The sequence below is a fragment of the Eretmochelys imbricata genome, chromosome 3 (genome assembly GCF_965152235.1).
Source record: "Eretmochelys imbricata isolate rEreImb1 chromosome 3, rEreImb1.hap1, whole genome shotgun sequence".
NCBI classification, from domain to species: domain Eukaryota; kingdom Metazoa; phylum Chordata; order Testudines; family Cheloniidae; genus Eretmochelys; species Eretmochelys imbricata.
This window is the reverse complement of record NC_135574.1, coordinates 135,271,000-135,293,788: the sequence shown is the minus strand read 5'-3', so window position 1 is coordinate 135,293,788 and position 22,789 is coordinate 135,271,000. Positions and strand designations below refer to the sequence as shown.

At 40.8% G+C, this 22,789-nt stretch overlaps 1 protein-coding gene across 3 annotated transcripts in view; it reads right to left on the bottom strand.

The window, feature by feature from the left end:
- Window positions 1-502: 502 nt before the first annotated feature.
- MTR (5-methyltetrahydrofolate-homocysteine methyltransferase) overlaps window positions 503-22,789 on the bottom strand; it is a 74,276-nt gene continuing 51,989 nt past the window's right edge. For all 3 annotated transcript variants that reach the window (XM_077813459.1, XM_077813460.1, XM_077813461.1), the window contains 11 exons: window positions 22,156-22,223; window positions 20,170-20,290; window positions 16,598-16,679; window positions 10,616-10,714; window positions 9,450-9,525; window positions 7,721-7,876; window positions 6,186-6,382; window positions 4,427-4,627; window positions 3,233-3,425; window positions 2,315-2,427; window positions 503-2,170 (listed from right to left, as the gene is read on the bottom strand). In XM_077813459.1, coding sequence (XP_077669585.1) covers window positions 2,084-2,170; window positions 2,315-2,427; window positions 3,233-3,425; window positions 4,427-4,627; window positions 6,186-6,382; window positions 7,721-7,876; window positions 9,450-9,525; window positions 10,616-10,714; window positions 16,598-16,679; window positions 20,170-20,290; window positions 22,156-22,223 — 1,393 coding nt within the window. In that variant the 3' untranslated portion in view covers window positions 503-2,083. The remainder of the gene's footprint in view (window positions 2,171-2,314; window positions 2,428-3,232; window positions 3,426-4,426; window positions 4,628-6,185; window positions 6,383-7,720; window positions 7,877-9,449; window positions 9,526-10,615; window positions 10,715-16,597; window positions 16,680-20,169; window positions 20,291-22,155; window positions 22,224-22,789) is intronic.

Sequence of the window (22,789 nt, the reverse complement as noted above, 5' to 3'; positions counted from 1 at the left end):
AACTTACATAGGGAAAGAGAGACATTTTAGGACCGGATTTTCATTTGTACTAAAGCCCTCTGATGCCACTGTGGCAGCGTACAGGGGCCTCGCATTGTGAAGGGACCCGAGTGTGAATGAGAATCAAGCCTTTCAGTCTCTTGCTCTATGTAGTTTCTATTTACAAAAATAATCTCTAGGTGATTAAGTGGGGAATTTTCCAAAGCACTTAAATGAGTTCAGAGCAAACTCACTTTGGTGCTTGGGAAAATCCCATCCAAAGACTTAAACACAGAATCATAGGGCAAAGTGTATATTAACTACAAAGTAGGTCAGATTTTATTGCATATTTTATGTCAATGATCTACTTTAAACTGAGGTTTGACAAGGATAGCACTACCCATAGACAGGTTTCAGAGTAACAGCCGTGTTAGTCTGTATTCGCAAAAAGAAAAGGAGTACTTGTGGCACCTTAGAGACTAACCAATTTATTTGAGCTTAAGCTTTCGTGGGCATCCGATGAAGTGAGCTGTAGCTCACGAAAGCTTATGCTCAAATAAATTGGTTAGTCTCTAAGGTGCCACAAGTACTCCTTTTCTTTTTGCAACTACCCATAGAGTAATATTTATTGTTAAAGGAGTCATATATCCATTTTTTTAGTACATTTCAAAAGTCAGATGAAGGTTAATATTGTAAGGCAATATTTAAATACCAATTGATTACTAACAATATACTTAGAAGGGGGGGGGGGTCTCTTTACAACACAGATCATTGTTTTTGACAGATACCAGACTTAGAAAGCAGGACTTTCTCCTCAGTGTTTCCTAAAAGTTATTAAATACATAGCTCTGAGCTAGACTAGTCCCTACTGCAGAGATTATTAAAAAAACATTTATAAACAGTGAATTTATTCACTATTAAATATTTAGAGACTAAACTTGTAGCATTATCTATTGCTTACATTCAGATCAGATGACTAAGCACAGTAAATTTGATGCAAAAGTTTTGTCATGTAACAGTTTTTCCAACATGTTTTTGCTTAAAGAGTAGTAATTGTATGAAAAAACATAGCAGATATTTCCAAAGGCCTTTTCTTCATTATCAGTAAGCAAAGGTATTGCAACCACAGCTTGAATATTCAGGCACCCAAAGACTTACCTGCAAGTAACATATTAAAGTCAGTAGCTCTTTTCATCTGCAAAGTAAATTTCACAATACATACCAGTGAGGTAGGAAATATTATCCCCATTTTACCACTACAGACAGTGAGAGTCAGAGAGATAGCATGGTTTGCCCAAAGCCAGAGAAGACCTGTCAGAGCTTGGAGTATTTCAGGCTTTCAATTCTGTGCTCAGTCACACTATTTAATTCTTTAGGATAATACAGCATTACTGGGATTGTTTCAGACCACCACATATCTTTGGTGGTTACAACAACAAAAATAATCAAAATAGCCTTAGTGATACAACCTTCTTTCTGATATAGCAAGATTGCTATACGAGCATGGGGTCTGGTGTTCTCCTGAATACAGGAGAAGCATCGGTATAGTGAGGGGGAAGAATAGATCCCAGGTTGTTCCCTACCCACTAAATAACCTCCCCATTACTTATGAGGAATTCTTTTATTCAATGTCCGTGTCTTTTGACTTGCTGATACACACGCCATTTAAAGACCAGAAACAAAATTCCGCATTATTTTACCCAGTCATTTGCTTCAGTGCAAACGTTTGTCCCAAGATTATTAAGGTGTGAGCCAGTTCTCAAAACCTCCACAATGGAAAAGAAAACCCTGTGATCTCTACATCTCACTCTACATCTAGCCCAGTTATAGTATTTGGGCACAGAAATGCACAATGATGATTGTGAGGTCTGTAGAAGATTTCAATTACTTTGCCAAAAATTAACAAAGAATTAGACAAATATGTGGTGGGGTTTTTTTGTGTGTGTCAGCAGGTGATACTACAAAGTGAACAGCCTCCAAAGCCCACTGAGAGGTTCTGTCAATAGATGCAAACGACAAGATTCTAAGTCCAGCTCTGTTCTGTTTCTGGAGAAGAAATGGGAAAGAGCAAGGCAGAGACTTTCCCCTGCCATCCCACAAACAGTTATTCCGAATCATATGCCAGGATGGGCCCCAGCCATTTCTCAACCTCAGCCACTGGCAAGTTTTTCCTCAGGGCATAATCTTCAACCTGCAAAGAAACCGGAGAAAGATTTTAACACATTGATTAGTAAGTCTCCATGATTCAGTGTTTCCAAAATACTCAGAAAACTGCTTGTTTCAACTATTCAATCAGTTTATTTGTAGCTCAACTAGATCATGGAATTCAAGTTACCTGATCCTTACATATTTTACCAACAGCAAAGTATTTGGATTTGGGGTTGGAGAAGTAGAGACCTGAAACTGCGGAGGCAGGTGTCATTGCTAGTGATTCAGTTAACTGAATACCTGAAAGAAAAAACAACATTTTGTTTAGTAACTGATAGTAACAGGCGTAAGTTCGGGAGACGTACTGTTTGGCAAACTGAAAATTCTGTGACAACATTAGGCAAATTCAAAAATGCAGATTTTTAACGAACTAAACAGATAAATAAACAGTAGTTCAATATTCCTTGTGTTATTTATTTTTATTAAACAAAAAATTTTCCTTGGGCACTACATTTTCAGTTTTCAATATGCTGCATATTTTTGTATCAGCAATGCAGGTCTGCAATGTAGAAGTTCTCAGGGATAAACTAGACATTTTGGCATCTGGGAAGGGAGCATTAGGGGTTTTTGGCACCTAGAAAGATAGTTTGGGATTAGCAGTGAAATAGCGGACCTTTAAAACAGCAACACGAGAGGAACAGGGCAGTTCACACTTTCTAAGAGGTCCTGTTTGAGGCTCTCTGCAGACTGAGGAACACAGCACTACATTGATCTACACTCTGTTCACCTTTGGAAGGTTTGCTTGCGGCCATAAGGACATTAGAAATGTTTTTTTAAATGCAAACTAGATTCTCCTACAAAATTCTCTAATACACAAGAACACACTAAGATGACACTGTTCCATAAAAAAAAACCCCTGGCTGCAGCAAAGGAACAGGGGCAGGAAGAGTGGGGGAGGAGAGGGGGAAAGAGAGATTTTCCAACTGTAATTAATTGTTTTGATTTTTGTTTTTATGCAGCTCTGCATTGGACACTTTGTCACAGAGTTTTAACTCCTTATTCAGGTTTCCCCTTATAAAGGGGAAATAAAAAAGGTTGCAGGGACCTGTTGTCTCCTCAATGTTTGCAAGTTTCCACATGGTGAGTTTTTCAGTGTGGTCGGGCTGGCTCGGGTACCCAGGAGCTGGACGGATTCCATCGTATCTGATCCTGCGCAAGTCTGAAATATCCAACTGTTCACTGTTGCAATAAGCCCAGAATTCTTTTCGGACCCTTTCATGGAGCTCCTCTGCAAATGCCTGGGAACAAAGAGTAAGTATTCTTTTAATTTGCAGAGATTGCCAACAGCAGCAATTTAGTCCAGGCCAGAAATGACATGGTCAGATTTCATTTACTTCTTTGTAGGGACTCTCACCATGGGTAAATAAGCATCATACAAGCAAACTGATTCTACTGAAACACACACAAGGCACTTCTTTCACCAATCCTGGGTTTTTTTGGTGGTGCTTGACAAGCCTGTGTACTGGAGATGGGAAGGAGGTGGCTGGTAACCGGATGACAATACAGTGCCGAGCTGTAGAGAAGATGTTTAGACCTTGCCTACACTGTACCATTTGCCCTGGTTCGAGCCAGTGGCGTAGCTGCACCATCACAGACTTCTAGTACAGACACACAAAGCTGCTACTTGTGTCAGAAGAGCTTAGCTCTGTTTGAAACTGGAGAAGTTCAACTGATGCAAATTCCAGCTTTCCTTGTTTTCACTAGAAGTTTGCACCAGAATCTGGCACATGACTGGAATCAGGACAAACACCCACCGTAGAGAAGATCTTAGACATAGTGGGTCAAATTCTTCCTTTGGATATACTTGTGCGGTTACCATTAAAGCCAATGGAATCCCTGCATTTGTATCCAATGGTAGAACTATTAGGTCATTTTAGGGTCCAAAAAATTATCTGAGGGAGTTAGAGATACTTTTAAAAAAGAGGCCCAGTTTACAACCTGTTTAAAGCTACTTGCTTTTTTTGAGACTTGACCCTGAAACTCTCTCATGATGGAAAAAAAGTCTGGAAAGCTGCACTGAGTCTCAGATTCCCTTGTTGCTCATGCTGACTATCCTCTCTCTCCTCAAGACACATTCAGTGGCAAGCAATCTTCCATTTCAGATTTAATGAACAGGACGCACTGTGTCACATAACACCCACTTTTATCTAAGAAGGTGAAGAGGTGGCTGTCAAGTGAGTCCAGTGGAGAGTTCAAGGGAAGTATAAGCGGCCGTCCAATCTGTAATAAAATTTGTTACCTCTGCTATACGATCTCCCAGAGCTTTCACCATTATGCTGTTGTAGTCATCACACTGTTTCTCATATTCCTTGCACAGCTTGTCTACCCCGAAGCAGGCCACAGCGAACAGGCCTAAATAGTCACGAACACCAGAATCCCCGGGGGCTATAAAATCAGAGAGGCAGTAATACGGGTCTGTGCAGGAGGAGTCTTTTTCGGCCTAAAATTAAAAACAACAACAAAAGTTGCATCAACGAAGAAAACTCGGGGTGTTTTTTGTTTTTTTTTTTTTTAAAAAGCACATTGCTCAGGCAGGCCGAGAAATGGGTCCATCTATTTTCCCTCAACAGGAGAGAAGTTGTTTTTAAACCAGAAGGACTTCTAGATACAAGATATTCTTATCAATATCAGGAAGCAAGTACTATAGGCCAGGCCTAGATGCATGATGCCTTCTGTCTGGTCTGAATCAGAGACAACGCTCTCCCTTCAGTCCTGTGCGGTGGTTCCACAAATCAGATACTGGTATTGTCCGCACATTAAAGGAGGACAGGCTATGGGAAGGAAGAGATGTCAGGCAGAGCTGAAGAGAATTTTGACCTTGATTTTTTGCGACTAGCAAATTAATAAGGAACAATAGAACACTGGCCACTGGGGGATACAGCGGGTCAATGGAGAGGCCTTTTCCATCTTTAACACTGTTTGACACGAACAGAGGAAACTGTCAGACCGAATAAGAGGATTAGTAAAACAGGCTATAAAAAAAAAATGCTGTCAAACACACAAAACAAAGCACGGGGGGGTTGGGGAACTTTCCCCCCTAATCTCTCTCAGTTCTAGTAATCTTAAGGTTTTCTTGTAACAACAGCAGTAAAAAAAATTTCAGATGGAAATGTGGTTTGTAAACTGACAGTGATCATCTAACAATGCTGTTATCTTTGACAAAATCCCACCGCATGTCTCACAGAATCCACACCTGTACACAAAACTGTGCTCCAGAAATTCAGTTTTCATATTTTTTTTAATTCGGTTTCTAAAGATCATACAGATAACTCTGAAAATATGAACTAAGCATAAACTGAACCAACATTATTTTCCTGGGATAGCTTGAAACAGTAACTCTGAGAAATCCAAACTTCTCCATTCACCTGAATGGGGTGTTAATGCAAACCTAAAGATGACCATTTAAAATGTCAATAATTAACTATTTTGCTACTAATCTGTTAACAGAAATGGCTAACAAATGTGTTTATTCTGAACTGTTTCCCCAGGTGAGAATTAAACAAAAATAAAGACTGCAGATAACTGCAGGAAAGACATTATTATTAATGTTCACATTTAATTCATTCAAAAAATCTCATTTTTAGTATAAATTAAGCTCCCATAGAATTTCCAGTTCAATGGAGGATCTTGGTGCAAAATTTAGGTCGGGTACACAGGATCTTGATTATGAAGTTATGCAGCACCATAGATGCACAATGGTGCTTTATGGCTGCTAAAATATTAGAAGAAAAAACAGAAAATGAATCTGAAAAGATGAAATCTAAGGAGTGTTCTGTAATACACTGTTTCACCATTCACAGATCTTATGTTATTAATTAATAATAATTTTTGAAAAAGGCAGAAAGGGGATCAGGAGATGACTCTTCCTTTGTAGCTTGCTCTCAGATTATAGCTAACTTCATTTTCAGCATGAACTTTAACATAATCCCTTTGTTCCAACTTCACAAGCCAACACAAAAGAACTTTATAGTAGGTCAGCAAATACTCCATCTTCCTACCTGTTGCCTTAAACCGTAAAATTTAGCTATTGGTTCTGAAGATTGCAATGCTTCTTCTGTTGCGTATAAATGAATATCATCTTGAACACACTGCGCTGGCCAGAACCCAACCAGGCCCCTGGCTTGCAATTTCTTTTGGCTAATCAAAGTTTTTAGTAGGGTTTGAGCATCATTATAAACTCTTTTAGCTTCTTCTCCTATTAAAAAAAAAAAAAACATAACTTTAACCAGCTTTCCAGCTTCCCCCTCCCCACTTTTTAAATAAATACACTTTCTGGATAATCCTGCTGCTATTTCCTCAGTCATTTTTCTTATTGGTTACTACTGTAGGATTTTAGCTGTTGCTAACAGAGAAGGTGTCAGTGCGGTCATGGTTACACAGTTGTAACAGTACACCTTCTGCACAAATACTTCAGCCAGCAGAATTCTAGTACAGTAAAAAAGGTGGAGCAGAATAAGTGAGGTGGGCAGACTGTACATGAAAGTACCTAAAATACCCCAGAAATCATTAGATTGTGGTTGGGACCCCCTTAAACCCAAACACCTCACAGACACTGTGCTGTAAACCGTTACCGGTAACCATGCCCTACTGCTTTAAAAGAGTGAGCCCAAGTGTGTCTTCTTATCCAAACACACAAGACCACATAAACCAGTAGTTCTCAAACTTTTGTACTGGTGACCCCTTTCACATAGCAAGACTCTGAGTGCGACCCCCCTTATAAATTAAAAACACTTTTAAAAATATATTTAACACCATTAGAATCGCTGGATGGAAAGCGGTGTTTGGGGTGGAGGCGGATAGCTCACGACCCAGTTTGAGAACCCTTGACATAAACCATCCTCTCGTCGATAGTATCCATTCCTTGGTTCCAGTGAAATTGGGAGCTATTTACAAACTCTGCTACTGTATATTACATACTTCATGTACGTTACATACCAAATTATCTGGCTTCCCAATATAGTCAGAGCCCTGTGTGGATACCAAATTTGTATCCGCATCCCATCTGTGATCCACAAACATGGTCCACAGCTATCCGCATGTGCGGATGCAGATATCCGCCGATATAAAGCAGATATTCACCGATATAAAGCAGATATCTACAGATTTGCAGGGCTCTAAATATAGCATAGTAGAAAGAACACTAATTTTTAGAGATTTGGATACAATTGCAGCTTTATTACATATGTTCCAATGGTCTTCTTTTAAAAGTACTTTTCAGATTATACATAATGGGACCCAGGGCTTCTAGTGATGTCGTCCAACAATGAATATAGACATATCAAGCCCTCTAATTTTTTTCATCAAAATATTTTCCTTTGTTTTGACATACAAGCGAACTCTTTACAGTTGGGGCCTAAATATTTCCCACTCACTTTTCATTATTAATCTTTTGTACCAACATTTTATTAAAATACTTTCTAATTCAATTGAAGTTGCTCATGTGTATTTGTGAACAATCAGAATACCGTATATATTTTAAATAACTGATCTGTCTGCATTGCCTTCATACAAGAAATGCTATTTCAATACTCACCCACTGCTTTATCATTAAAAATTTTAGGAAATCCTCGGTTGGGATATTTGCCCCGAAGTTGCCAGACATCAAAAAAAGGCTTCCAGTCAATGTATTCCACCAGCCTCTCCAGGTTATAATCTTCAAAGACTTGAGTGCCAAAGAATTTAGGTTTAACTGTAGGATTTTGAAGTAGTTTGTCATTAGGGAAATACCACATATTGCTGAATCTTTTACAGACAGTAGAACGTAAGAGTTACGAGCTGACCAGTCAACCACACACACCTCATTTGGAACTGGAAATATGCAATTAGGCAGCAACAGAGAGAAAAATAAAAGAAAATACAGTACTGTGTTAAACATAAACTACTAAAAAAACTAAAGGTAAAATAGCATTTTTCTTCTGCATAGTAAAGTTTCACAGCTGTATTAAGTCAAATGTTCAGTTGGTAATCTTTTGGAAGAACAACCATAATGTTTTGTTCAGAGTTACAAACATTTCAGAGCTATGAATAAACTCCATTCCTGAGGGGTTCATAACTCTGAGGTCCTACTGTACACAATACAGCAAGGAAACACAAATCATCACTACCATTTATAACTTAGCTTTCTCGTTCCCAATGCTTTTGAACCGTTATCAGCATGTGTGCGCCACAATGAAGTATTTAAAGTGGTCATCCTGCAGAAGACTGTCACAATAAACTGAAGTAAATCTAACTCTAACATCACTATTATCTGATACACCAGCCTAGAAGATTGTCAGTCATTAGTCTTGACATATGAAATTTAAAGTTCCTTCATTAGTTTATCCAAATCAATATTGATTGGTACTTAATTGTGTTGGACTCATGAAGTTATTTTGTTGATCATAGGGCTTAGAATATGTCAGAAGTGGGCAGTTGCATAGACAACCTTCCACTAAATGCTTTCTATATTGATGCTTTATATACAACTCTTCTACTCAGACACAGCCCAGTTCACCAGCATTGTATGCTGTGGAGTTCCACACAACAGCTAGTCGGGAAGCTACGGGAGCTTTTGCAACTCCCACACATCCACTAGGATGGAGATGGTGAAGGTACATGTGCAGTGGTATGGTGTAGCTATTGATCCACCATTTGCACCTTCCCACCTTCTCTGATACCTTAGTAGGGACCTTTATAAAGATTAGTTACTAGAAACTGAGTGCTGCATTTTGGCTCTGTGAAAGTAGGCGCTACTGAGTGCATACCTAGAGAAGCTGTGGAATTTCCAGCATTGGAGGTTTTTAAGAACAGGTTAGACAAACACCTGTCAAGAATGGTCCAGTTATTACTTAGTCCTGCCTTGAGTGTAGGGCACTGGACAGGATGACATATTGAGGTACCATCCAGTCCTACATTTTTATGATTTGATTGTATGTACTATAATGGATCTTTGGTTTTAAAATGAGGTACAACACTCACTTTTTGGCAATGTATAAAAAAAATAAAATATTTAAATGGCCATGTTTTTCACAAGTTGGAAATCAGAAGAAACAAAAATAAATGTAATGGGACCAAACATCTGCAAGCAAGAGAAAGAAAATACTTCATTTTAGGCCACTGATCTCCCATTTGTGCAACAACGATCCCTTCAAATTCAACAGATACCAATTTATTTTCAAGTCATGATGCTCCCTCTGACAGGATCCACACAGCTATATCCAGTGAGGTTATCAAGTATTAAGCGTTCAATTAAAAAAAAAAAAAAAAAGAAGCAGCAAACTGACCAGGTTTATAGTCTGACAGCCAGTCATTATGGAAACCTTTTCTCCTAGCTTGCTCTAATGACAAATATCTTCTTTCCTGTATGGAAATAAAAGATACATTTATACAACCTCTCAGCTTTGAGCAAAGTAACTTCAATGGCCTTGTTACAGTCTGAAATGATTTCGTTGAAATTAAATCTGTCCTCAGATGTATCCTCATAATCTAGCAAGTACCTTGGTAAGACTAAAATAAAACGTACTTTACAATGAGCTCATCAATTTACTGTACTACTCTTAACTGACAGACATTTCTAGTTGATTTAGCCTATAAGATTATCAATCCCCACATAAATTTAAGTTCCTTTATTAGTTTAAAAAAAAAAGAGTACAGATGCATAGGAAGGTGCTGCATTTTATCTCTGTTGTCTAACCTTGCTCAGAGCAAGTCTAGACGACAGCCATAAAGACCACCAGTGGTTCCCGGTACACAGGATGAAATCCTGGCCCAGTGAAGCCATACAAATTTTGCCATCGACTTCAACGGGGTCAGGAATTCACCCCTGGTCTACACTATAGTTCCAGGAGTTGCTGCACCAGTGGTAGTGCAATTATGGGAAACTTTAAGCAAGGTGCTCCCAGCAGAGGACCCTAAGTTTTGAAATCAACTTCACTTGCAAAGAGGCCAAAGTCAGAGCTGGTTGACCTTCGAGAATGCTTCTTTGTCTGCCTTCTCAGACAGAGGACCTAGGAGTTGTCTTTAGTGCATTCCATACTCTCATCCCTCATAGTCAGTTTGTCTCCAAATCAATTTTCTCCCTCCCAACATTTATAAAACTCAACAGTGGCTTTCTGTCCAGAGAGCTAAAACTCTTGTCCAGGCCTTCATCTCAATTACCATGCAGAGGCACAAGAAGCACTGAGTACATTAGCTTTTTCCACATCCTCTGTCACTAGGTTGCCTCCCTCATTCAGTAAGGGGCCTACACTCTCCTTGACTTTCTTCTTGTTACCAACATATCTGAAGAAACTCTTCTTGTTACTCTTAACATCTCTTGCTAGCTGCAACTCCAGGTGTGAATTGGCCTTCCTGATTTCACTCCTGCATGCCCGAGCAATATTTTTATACTCATCCCTGGTCATTTTAGAAGGGAAAGAATTTATATAATACACAATGCAGTTTTATTTACCTTGAGAGACTCATAGTGGTCCTGTCTAATGTCTTCATACTCCTCTATTATTTCTTCAAAGAAATCATCTTTCAGGTTTTCATCTAGTAGCTGAGAGCACTGAGAAAGTAAAAGGGAGTTTTAGCAGTAGGAAAGCTGCTGCAGCATGGACAAGTTTGAACTTCAAAGTGAGTCATCAGCCTTTCATACTGCAGCTTCTGTGGGTCTTGTGACTGACATAGCAATTTCCTAAAATATCTTTGGGAGGCCTTATTGAATTAAGTTTTAGTACATTGGGGGCCCAGTATATTAAATTAATGGTTTATGTATTATTGTGGACCAGGGTTGTACATAACCTCTCTCTGGGAGGGGACAGGATGTGAACCCTGGGAAGCGTTATGAACTTCAAAGAACTATACTGAACAATGTGCCGGACAAGAATGGACTTTTGGGACAAACAGTGTCAAATGGTTTGCCTGGGGAATCTCTACTGAAAGGTGAATACAAATTACCCACCTCCATTTATGCAAAACCCCAGTTGTGGGAAGCTATAGCCTGAGGAGGGGACCACCGTCTGCTTACTTTCTGTTCCTGAAGTCTCAACATCAAAGGCTCAGGCTGAATTAAGGAAATACTGACCTATTCATGGGTATTATGAACTTGTAACCACAGAAAACCCCCTTTATGGGGTTTGAAGGCCTGACTCCCTGCCAGAGCCCTTGTTGGAGTTGGGGTGATCTCTGGGGTAAGCTTATTCGCATGTCTGTAGAGTCTTTTGTTGTTTTAATGTTTTCCCTGTAATGCTTCCACCTTAAGAATAAATGTTTTTTTGGGAAAGAGCTGTGTGATAACTTGTGACTGCTGGCAGTCACAGTCAGGAGGGAAGGGAGACATGGGTGTGTGATCAAGAGAGGTGATGGGTAAGGAGCCAGGAGCCTAGAGCAGCTGCCTTTGGTGGAGCTCCGAGGGGGAATACAGGTGCGGTTGCCCTGAACTGTGACAGTTCTTATCTAGATCAGGATGATAATGAAAAGCCCAATCCCATCACTAAACTACCAGTGAGCTAGTAAATCATCATATTGTAGATGAGAGACTAAGTCAAACATATTAAAACAATACTTCAAACTAACACTGACTGGTGCAGTCAGGCTATACCTCTAGCCCCGCCATCCATTGTCAGCTCTCTGGCCTTTCTGAGAGTGCCGAAAGAAACAATCCCCATAAAGGCACAGAGTCTAATGCACCCTGCCTCCCTCTCCCTTGCTGTCAAGACTCCCACAGATGGGACCAACCCTACTCGTGCTTTGCTCCCCACTACCTGCACCCCTTTTGTTCCTGGCCTGAAAGAGCTGTTGGAAACCACTTGCAGATGGAAGGACGGGGTGGGGACTCCCTGCAGGCATGATTCTAGATATGTCCCCACTTGCCAGCAGCCACCCCCTACTATAAAGTCAAAATAAAGCCCAGGACATTAGTTGATGCCCAGATAGCATCATCCTAGGAATTAGCTAAACGTTAGTCATTAGTTAATGGCTAGCATAAGGGAAAGGAACCAATTGAAAATGGCCAGTACTTCATACACGGAGTAAAGATTGAGTTAAACCACACCTACCCACCCTGTCACTATGGGGAGGTGGCAAGGGGTGCTGTAACCCACTATCTTCACTGCCAGACGAGAAGGGCAGCATCTGACAGAGTGACAGCCACCCAGGGAGGCTCAGAGGATAAGAAAAGAGACCCAATCCTTTCTCTCCCCAATGGGGAAAGATGCCTGCAAAGAAATTGGAGGATGCACAACACACATTTGTTGGGGAGGGTGCAGGGAGAGAAGGCACAGTATGCATGTGGGGAGAGAGCAGAGGCACTGTGTGATAGCACGTTCACCCCACACCAGCCTTGAAGCGGTTAAGGGCCTCAGAAGGATCCCATTAACCATATAGGCCGCACTGGGGGGTGGCTGGCGGGGAAGGGGAGAGTCAGGCTTCAATGACATGCATTAACAGAAGATGTGGTCTAGCTAAGGCAGGAGCAGGCTGGGCTTGTATAAAGCCAGGGAGTTGAGAACAGAAGAGGGCTTGAGGGAGAGGGTCTGCATTCACTCTCTGGATATAGGAAAAGCCCTGGGAGCCTAGCCCTGATGGAAGGGATTCAACCAAAGGAGTTGTGGGGAAGAAACCCTGTGGAAAGCAGAGTAGGAAGAAACAGAGGAAAAGAGCAGCAAGTGTTGAGACTGCGTAGACCTTGGTGGCTGCTGACAGGGTCCCTGGGCTGCAACGTGGAGTAGTAGATGGGTCCAGCTTCCCCTACCAACCTCTGGGGAAGTGGCACAGTCTGGGAATTGGCACAAAGCACTGCCTGGGACGGTGCACAGACTGTTGGTCTGGAGGAACTCTGATACCACAGAAGGGGAAGACTACACATTGACCTTGCCAGAGGACTGAGTCATGAAGAGGGACTGCTGTGAAGTACAGGAGGAGAGACCACTGTCGAGACAGAGTGACTGACAGAAGTGGGTGCCGGACCAGACGAGAGCTGATCCCCAGATCCAGCCACAAGGGGATGGCCAAGAAGTGAATGAACCTCACCTCATACAGGGTCAATTTGCTGGAGATAGGAAGGAAAGAAAGAAGTGGGTGTTATAAAGCATGTTTTGACTGTATCTACTGGAGTTAGGATGTGGCTCCTTGAGTCCTTAACATGATTAGGACATGTTCTTTTTTGTCCATGTTACCAAAAAGACACAATGCCTGTACGATAGTATGAGTTCAGCCTGGCCGAGGAAAGTGCTGAGAGGAGGAGACTGCTAACAGACTCTGAGCAGGCCCAGGAACCAGGCCAAGGCTCAGCCAGAGGATTCCACATTCTTTTCTATGAGCAATTTTCCTGTTCTGAGGAACAGCACATACCCCATAACTCCCTTGGTAGGCGGTTTGAATGCACCAGCATCCATCTTAGCACCACACTGCTATCTTCTAGAATAGTTACAGAACAGAAGACAATGAATCAGCAACTAGCCTCACCCAATTCAATAGCTTGTCACTGCAAAATGCCTTGAATTATAATCAAGGTCTCTTAAATGATTCCTTATGTCACTGTAGTTGTGGAAACGGGCAGTTAAATATAATGGGCTAGACAATCATAGTAATTGAGAAACAAGTCAGCCAAAGTCAATCAGGAAATCGTAAGAACATCTCAAGTGAGCAAACTGCAATTAGGAGATTGGGGTCTGTGTTAGCATCTTTTTTCAGTTCTCAGCTGCAACCCCAAACTCAGGCAATTCAACAGTATATTAAAGAAACTTTTTTCATAATGCTGCTCGGATTTTGTCCATAACAAGCATTTTCTTCCCACAGAACAGGCAGGGACGCTGATGCACAGAAACCTTATGTCTCATTGGATCTGCTTTAGTCCAGGGACATACACATAAAGGCACTGCAGAGGCACAGGGTTTATCTTTCATGCCAGGAGCTGCTTCCCCTGGGAATATCCCATCAGAGGGTATTTCAGAAGAGGGAATCCAGTAAGATAATGCAGACCCCCATCAGCATTAACTCCAGTGGGGAAATCTCTGTGGGACTGTGGGGAAGGGACAGGAGAAACACCACCACGAAGTGCAGCTGTCCTCTGTCTCTGCCAACACTTGGCAGATCCCCTTCCCAAAAGTAGATCCTAAGGCCTACAGAGAAGTTTCCCTGAGGTTTGGAGGATATGGAAGAGAAATGATGACACTCCTTTTTTCCCCCCCCCCATCCTCAAGGTTTTTATTTCCTTTACCCCAGGAGGAGATTATTAGGTCCTTTGAGCAACTGTCTTCTCTATCATCAGTCATTTTCAATGGCAGTACTTTAAGTCTTTACTTTCCTTTAAAATTTAAAGCATGCAGCCTTTAATGACAGAACATGTTAGGAAAAAACTCATCACTTAACATGAACTCTAGACGACAGGATCGTTTTAAAACTAAGACTTAACATTTGAAATTCTCAAAACTTCTTCAAACTTCTGGCTTACTGAAAAAACAGAGAGTCCATAAAGTTAACGTATACTTTGCTTTTACGCATCCATCGTGGAGTACGAAAATGATATTTTTATGGAGTCAAGGGGGCAGATAAGATACAGTACTGTAGGTGTTTCCCAAAAAGAAATTACTCAATGTGAAGAATCAAAGTTTGAAAAAAGCATAAGCCAACCCCAGGATAATATATTTACGAGCAAAAGCATGTAATTTGAAATTTCTATGATTCATATCACAATTTACATGTGAACATATGAACGGCCATACTCAGTCAGACCAATGGTCCACCTAACCCAGTATCCTGTCTTCTAACAGCGGACAGGACCACATGGTTCAGAGGGAATGAACAGAACAGAGCAATTTATCAAATGATCCATCCCCTGTTGCCCACACACAGATTCTAGCAGTCAGAAGTTTACAGACACCCACTCACTACTCTTTCCCTCTGTTTCTTCCTACTCTGCCTTCCACAGGTTTTCTTCTCCACAACTCCTCTGGGTGAACCCCTTCCTTCATAAACAGACTCCTAGGGCTTTTTCTGTGTCCAGCATGGGTTGTGACCCTGACCACCCTGGCTAATAGTCACTGATGGACCTAAGCTCCATGAACGAACTTAATTCTTGTTTTAACCGTTATACTTTTGGCCTTCACAGCATCCCCTACCAATGAGCTCCACAGGTTGATTGCATTGTGCAAAGAAATAGTTCCTTATGTTAGTTTTAAACCTGCTGCCTATTAATTTCATTGGGTGACCCCTGGTTCGTGTGAAGGGGTAAATAATAATTCCCTATATACTTTCTCCACAAATTCACAACTGTATAGACCTATCATATCCCCTGTGCTCCAGTCATCTCTTCTCCAAGATGAGCAGTGCCAGTCTTTTTAATCTCTCCTTATATAGAAGCTGTTCCATACATCTAACCGTTTTTGTTGCCCTTCTTTGTACTTCTTCCAATTCTAATATATCTTCTTTGAGACGGGGTCACCAAAACAGCACATGGTATTCCAGGTGTGGGCATGCCATGGACTTATATAGTAGCACTACGATATTTTTCTGTTCTTAAAATATTTAATTTTGTCCATGACTGCTTTTCGCATTCAAAAGCAGCATAACACCATACAAATCTGATATAGAGACAGTGTGGGGGAGTTGCAGATATTTATTTTTCATCACTTTTGGATTTCCTTGTGTGCATTGTGTTTATTTATGTAGATATTATACTGGCAATTGATATGGATTAAAACAATATGCCTTAAGGCGATGACCAGCTTCAACAATGTACAGCAGTGCTGGGTCTAGGGAACAAATCTTACTTCGTATCACCACGGGGCCAGCTCTCAATGTGAGAGATGATTCCAACTGATAAACCGGTGAGTTCCTATGGAATAACTTTTTAATCCTTCATTTCATCCATATATTGGCCACACCCTCATAACGTGGAATGTTACTTCCAAGCGGAAGTTGCCTGATGTCCAGCTCATGAACTGGCCTGACAAAAACCTGAAGCACTGCTTCACTCGCTGACACACTCTGAAAACTCCCCTGCTTGGCAATGAACTCAACCCAGCGTAGAAGATAGGGGGTATCCCTGACCATGGGTTTCCCTCCTCTTGGTGACAGTGTCATGATGAGTACTACCAGGCAGGCCTGGTCTGTAGGAGTTAGCTTTTAAAAAGCAGGAAGAGGCTTATTGGTGACATTCTTAAAAGTTAAAAGCTAACCAAAGGGACCTGAATGGTTGTTCTGCACATGCACCCTTTGCTAAGGGCCGGCTCAAGACTTAGGCACCTCTTCATTCCCACTTAGGCTCTCAAAATAGGCTTCAGTGGGATTTCACTAGTGCACAGGCCTTGATCTGGCCCCATGAACAGGGTGACTTTTACCCACAGGTGAACTTGCAGGATCAGGCCACTTCATATAAAATATACAGCACTATGGGAAGGGGTGGGGTGGGTGTGTCTGAGCGGGAGAACCGCGATCCAGAACTTACAACCACCACACTCTTGGATGCATCAAGGACATGAATGACCGGTGCGCTGTACCGTGGGGCAATTTTCACAGCTGTGTGTGTTCTGAAATAGGAAAACAGAACAAAAGTAAGTGTTGCAAACCAAGGTACAAATCTTTTCAAAACCATGATGCACTGAGACACTTTCAAGGTTGTGCTTTTTATAAAGACTTTAAAAAGCCAAGATTTCTTCTGGCAGACAATGAAATCGTAAATTTACAACTAGAACAGAAGATGAAATTAATCCATTCATGTGCTGTAAATCGATCAATAAAAACACAGATATAATTTATATGTATAATGGCACTTTCCAAGGGTATCAAAATTCTTTACAAATATTGAACCAAATTCTGTGCCAGCTTCCCCTACACAACCTCATTGACTTTCAAAAGGTTGCAATACAGAACAGAATTGTGTTCATCAATTAATTGAGCCTCATAATACCCCATGAGGTTGACGTTTAAGGCTAAATCCACTAGAAAAAAATATTATAGTTCCTTCCGTACATCTTACAAGTACTTCTGTTTAAGTAGGTTTCAGAGTAGCAGCCATGTTAGTCTGTATCCACAAAAAGAAAAAGAGGACTTGTGGCACCTTAGAGGCTAACCAATTTATTTGAGCATAAGCTTTCGAAAGCTTATGCTCAAATAAATTTGTTAGTCTCTAAGGTGCCACAAGTACTCCTTTTCTTTTTTCTGTTTAAGTAGGCCTCTTGTCCTTTAACAGTGTTCCGCTAACACAGACAACTGATGTACTGAGATTGACAGTACATAAGGCATTCTATTGTAGGTACATGTAACAAACCCACAGCCGTTAGAACCAAAAGCACAAGCACCCACTCACTTGAACTGAAGGAGGAACTTTGTAATGCGCACATTAGGCAAGCTGTCTGAGCAAGGTCCTTGCTAGGACCAGTCACTAGAGGGAGACATGGTCTCTCTCTCTCACACACACACATCATATCTTGCTTGCAACTGCTCTAGGGCTTCCAACACCCTTAAACTCTTGCTTCCAGTACCACCAAATTGCACACTTGGCTACCTGTGGTATTTAGTTTTGACAGTTGTGTCCAGTACTGCAGTAATTAAAAAATGAATTACACACATAATTGTAACATGTAGATGTGCAAAATGTATTGCACACCAAAACAGGAGAACAAAGGGCAAAAGGATGGGTCAGTGGTTTGGGCACTAGCCTTGTTCTGGGTTCAAGCCCCTGCTCTGCCACTGACTTCTTGTGTCACCCTGGGCAAGTCACTTCTCAATCTGTGCCTCAGCTCCGCATCTGTAAAATGGGGATAACACCACTTCGCTAAGTTACAGAGGTGTTTTGAGAATAAAGACTGAGACACACTCAGATACTACAGTAATGGGGGCCATTACTGTACGAAAGAATAAAGATTAACTGGATAGGCATGGCCATCTATTTAGATGCTTATATGTACTTTAAACATTGAGTGCAAGTTTAATTTTTAAACTTTAAGAATCTAAGACCTTAGAATTATTTCCGAAGTGTAAATAAAGTGAAAATAATTCCACATTTTTGCACCTTCAATTCTCTGTGCTGAAGTCTTGAGTTGTGCATTTAACAATGCAATGTAAAAAATATTGCCCATAATATGAGTTGTCATATTAATCTTTATATGCAGTAATGTTGTAGCACTGCTGGTCCCAGGCTAAGAGACACACAAGGCGGGTGATGTATGTATTACTGATAACTCTGCAGTATAAATTGTGAAAGCTACCTCTTTTGGATCTTAGTTTGGTTTCTTTTGATAACCATGTCTGGGATTTCAGTCATCAAGGAATAATATTTGCTTAAGGTCCAAACCTCTTCCGACCTTTATTTTAATATGCAAAGGTGGGAAAAAACCTGAATGGACAGATACATGGCACCGTTATACAGTGAGAATGCATCTTTTTAATATTTTTAAAATTATCTTTCATAAAATCATCAAGTGTAATACATTGCCACTATGTCTGCAATTACTAAGAGACATTTTAGTAATAATGGAAGTATGTGCTTCTCAAAATAAAGACGCCCAACTATGTATATCCTGTCTGTGGATCTATGCATCCCCTTCTCCCTCAGCAAAACTTATTTTCCCCACACCCAAGCAATGACTGTGTTTGTAATATTGACATTCATCTATGGAAAGGAACTAGAATGGGTGCAACTTGGACTCCACAGGGTGAGTGCAGATGGCTCTTCATAAACAGCCTTTGAAGTGTATTTGTCTGAATGTAAAAGTAAATGTGTTATCTTACTTTGAAGAGTAATAAAGAAAATGCCTCATTCTCCAAAATCTGTGATGAAGCACGTGCCTTTGATTTAAAAGTCCACATACATTTGACATGCATTGTAGTCTGTGTCTGCACACCTGCATATACACAAAACTACAATGTATAACAAACCGTATATATGTAAATTACTCTCCAAAATCTGAAATGAAGCTTACATCCTTGTAGTTTACTTCATCTTCATATGAATGAACTGTGCAAGGCTGTTTCAAAATGACTGTGCATTAGGACCCACAAATGACTAACATTTAGGGTTGGAGGCAGGTAGCCCTCCACTAATTAGGACAAAATTGCTTTGCTGAAAGTCTCAGTATTTGAAATCTCAACTTTATAGGCAATGAATGAGACCCATGCAAGTAAAAAGGTTATTTCATAGATTTAAAGGTTGCTGTATTTTAAAGTTTACATCACAATGGTCTTCTTAATCTAGTCAGTTCCTGTAATGTTACTGAACCATCTTGCCAAGGCCACTTGGTCCAGGACTAATGGAACCACTGATCAGAATATGCACAAGCTGCTGGTAAAGAAAGAAGCAATACTAATGCTTCCACAGGGTCAAGAACTGACCTCTGCCATCTCCAGAGTTGTCACCTGCTTACATCTATTGAGAAGGTTAATATTAGATGTCAGGTGTCAACATTGTTTTTTAGAAAATCGTAACAGTAACACCATTTCATTTTAATGTATGCAAGAGAATGAGATCACAGTCCCAAAACAGACTACCAAATTCAGTATTTAGTGGCATGTGTGCAAGTGGCCAGAATGTGTCTTTCTTAGCCTGCTTCAAGGGGACCCTGAGTTCAATCCTCAAGGTGCTGCACACACTGATCCTGATCCAGCAAAGCACTTAAAAATAGGCTTAAACTTTAAGCATGTCAACAAGCCCACTGAAGTCAATGGAACCATCATCTGCTTAAAGTCTAGCTAAAGGTGAATCTGCATGGTGACTGATCTGCAAAGGGACTTGCCATGATGATAATGACAGCATCATCAAGATACGATTAAAGTTAAGTACACTCAGAAGTGCTTTGCTGGATCAGAGCCAAATTGCTCAGCTCCTTGCATGAAGGTGTTGTGAGGGTGGGGATCTGGTCCATGGTGGTAAAAGAGTTTTGGGTTCCTCGAGATGAAAATTATAACAGCAGCAGTACATGGCGGAGAGAAAAGTTACCCTTCTATGTATTGTTAAAAAAAAAAAAAAAAAATCTTATATTTGATGGTATTTTAAAAATATCCTCAAAATATCTCTCTTACTTAGATGTAGTTGCTCCTCCAATCAACAAAGGAATCTTGATCTCTAATCTCTCCATTTCCTTGGCAACAAAAATCATTTCATCCAAAGAAGGTGTGATCAGACCAGACAGGCCAATTATATCTATTACAGATTAAACAAAAATGGGTTAAAAAAATTCACTTAGGAAAGTAGTATTGCACAATATAAATTTTAGCTACAGATGAAAAATTTTAAAATCAGCTTTGGGCTTCAGACACCAAAGAGAGAAAGTGTACTGTAAAAACACAGCAGTTATTAATAAAAGATAGTATTTCAGAAGCACTGGGTGGTAGTTTTGACCTAATTGGAAGATACAAAATTTTCAGAAGAGGCAAACGATTTTGATTGCCCAACTTTAGACATATTGGCCCTCGTTCTCAGAGTATTGAGTATACGCAGCTCCCATTGACTCCAGCTGGAGTTGGGAGGTGCCCACCAGTGGCATCTCCCAACCACCTTGAGGCCTAAGGTATCTCAAGTTAGGCATTCAAGATGGAAGAACCAGATGGCAGAAACCACTTCAAATTTTGGTCAAGGTACCACAGTCTCAAAATTTAAATAAGGCTGTGATGGGGTGTATATCGCGCACACACACTGAAAGAGTTACTGTGGGCCTGAGAGGCCAGTCATGCTACCTGGCTGTAGCTGGAGTGTGGAACAGGCTCAGTTAAAGGTGAGTCCCATCTGAGAGGTTATAGTTTAAAGGCAGAGCATCTGGAGCAGAAAGGCACTGCAGGGAGGAGAGGCAGGAACTCTGCAGTCACTTTCTGGGACTAGAGCAGTTGTGAGGAGAGAGACCAAAGTGAGATTTGGCCCTGGGATCCTCCATTAAGTAGAAAAGTCTGTCAAGAGGCCAGGAGACACATGGAGCAGCCACCAGGGTGAAGCACGCTCCAGGGGAGAGTCCTGCAAATCCCTGGCCCTTAGAGAAGAGTGTGAGAATAAGGCCTCATAAAAGGCTATGGTTGGAAGAAGCCCAGAGAGGGAGCAGGGTTGGATTTGAATAGACAGACCTTGTCTGTTCGCTACAGGACCCTGGGCTGGAACCCAGAGGAGTGGGAGGGCCTAGGTTCCCTTACCAGCCACTGGAGAAGGTGGAGTGAAGCCCCTGAGAGAAAGACGTGAGGACCAGAGGGCCCAGAGTTAGGACTGAGGACCTGATACAAGGTTTTGGACTTTGGTTTGCTGCACTTCTTGTTACCATGGAAGAGGTGGACTTAAATCATGACCTGGGCAGAGGGCTGAGTTCCAGGAAAAGAGAGCACTACCAGGCCAAAGTGATTGTTGGCCGGGAGCTTTAGAGGTGACAGAACCTGCTACACCATGCCTAGCCATGAGAGGACACACTAGTGGTGAGTGTGCCCTTTCAGAAAGGCATAAGGAGTTGGATTACTATACACACAGCCCTTGGGGACCCTCATCTACCATACTGGTGCTTTCAAACCCCCATCTGTATTCCTGCATAGTTCACGTCCTCCAAGCCACAACACATAATTTGAGAGCAACTGGGACTTGGTCCAGACATGTAGTTCTTTATTGTCCTAGAAAGATGAATTCTGGTTTTAACATGCACTGGTTTACAAGTTCAGAATGGTTCTAGAGGCCAAGAGTTCTATTCCTAACTCTTTTTCTGACTTGTGACACATTGGAGAAATCACTTAACCTCTCCACGCCTCAGTTTATCCATCTGTGCAATGGGTATAATAGGATTTACCATTTCACATAGGTATTATTTTGCCAAGTGTTTTGAAATTCCTGGATAAAAGGTGTCAAGTAAATACCAGATACAAGTAGCAACAACAATAAAAAAAGAATAAGTACTTAAATTCTTACTTATCTATGGTAAAATCTTTACACTGCCATGCTATTCATAAGTTTCTCAAACTTTAGAAGTATGCCTCATCAGCAATATTATTCAAATGTGTTTAAAATCAAACAGCTGAAAAGTACAAATGAAATCTCTGTACCTGCTTTGTTTTCAATAGCAGCTCTCAATATCTTATCACACGGAGTCATGACTCCTAAATCGATAACTCTGTGAAAAGAAATGTAATGGTACAAGACTTCCTAAAGTTAACAAAAACAGAGCATTTTTGAATGAAGATCAAAACACTTCATTATAAACCACTGGTCCAGTATTGCAGCATTGTATTATAGAGGAAGACCACAGAAATCTGAAGGCAAAGGTGGGGGGGGAAGGGGGAGGTGGTCCCTTTTTGCAGGTTTATTATTCTGGAAATACTGGTGACCCTGGAGGACTTTCAGCTTCTGAACGGATTTCAGAGGATAAAGTATCGGGGAGAGGAGAGGACTGAGAAATTGCACAGTCCGACTTTTTTTTTAAAAAATTTCCACATTATTTTTATTTATGTAATAAACATGGATGGAGGGGGAACAGATGTGAACAAACTAAACACAAATAATATGGAAAGCAGTGCTGTTTTCATATAACAATTTTGGTGGCAAACAAATGTATTTTAAACTATGATTTTGATAGTATTTAACTTCACTCATTCTTCCATTTTTTTTGTTCAAATTTGTTGAACTTTTGTTCAAACACTAATGTAGTGAAGGCTTTTAAAAAGTAATAAGCAATAAGTT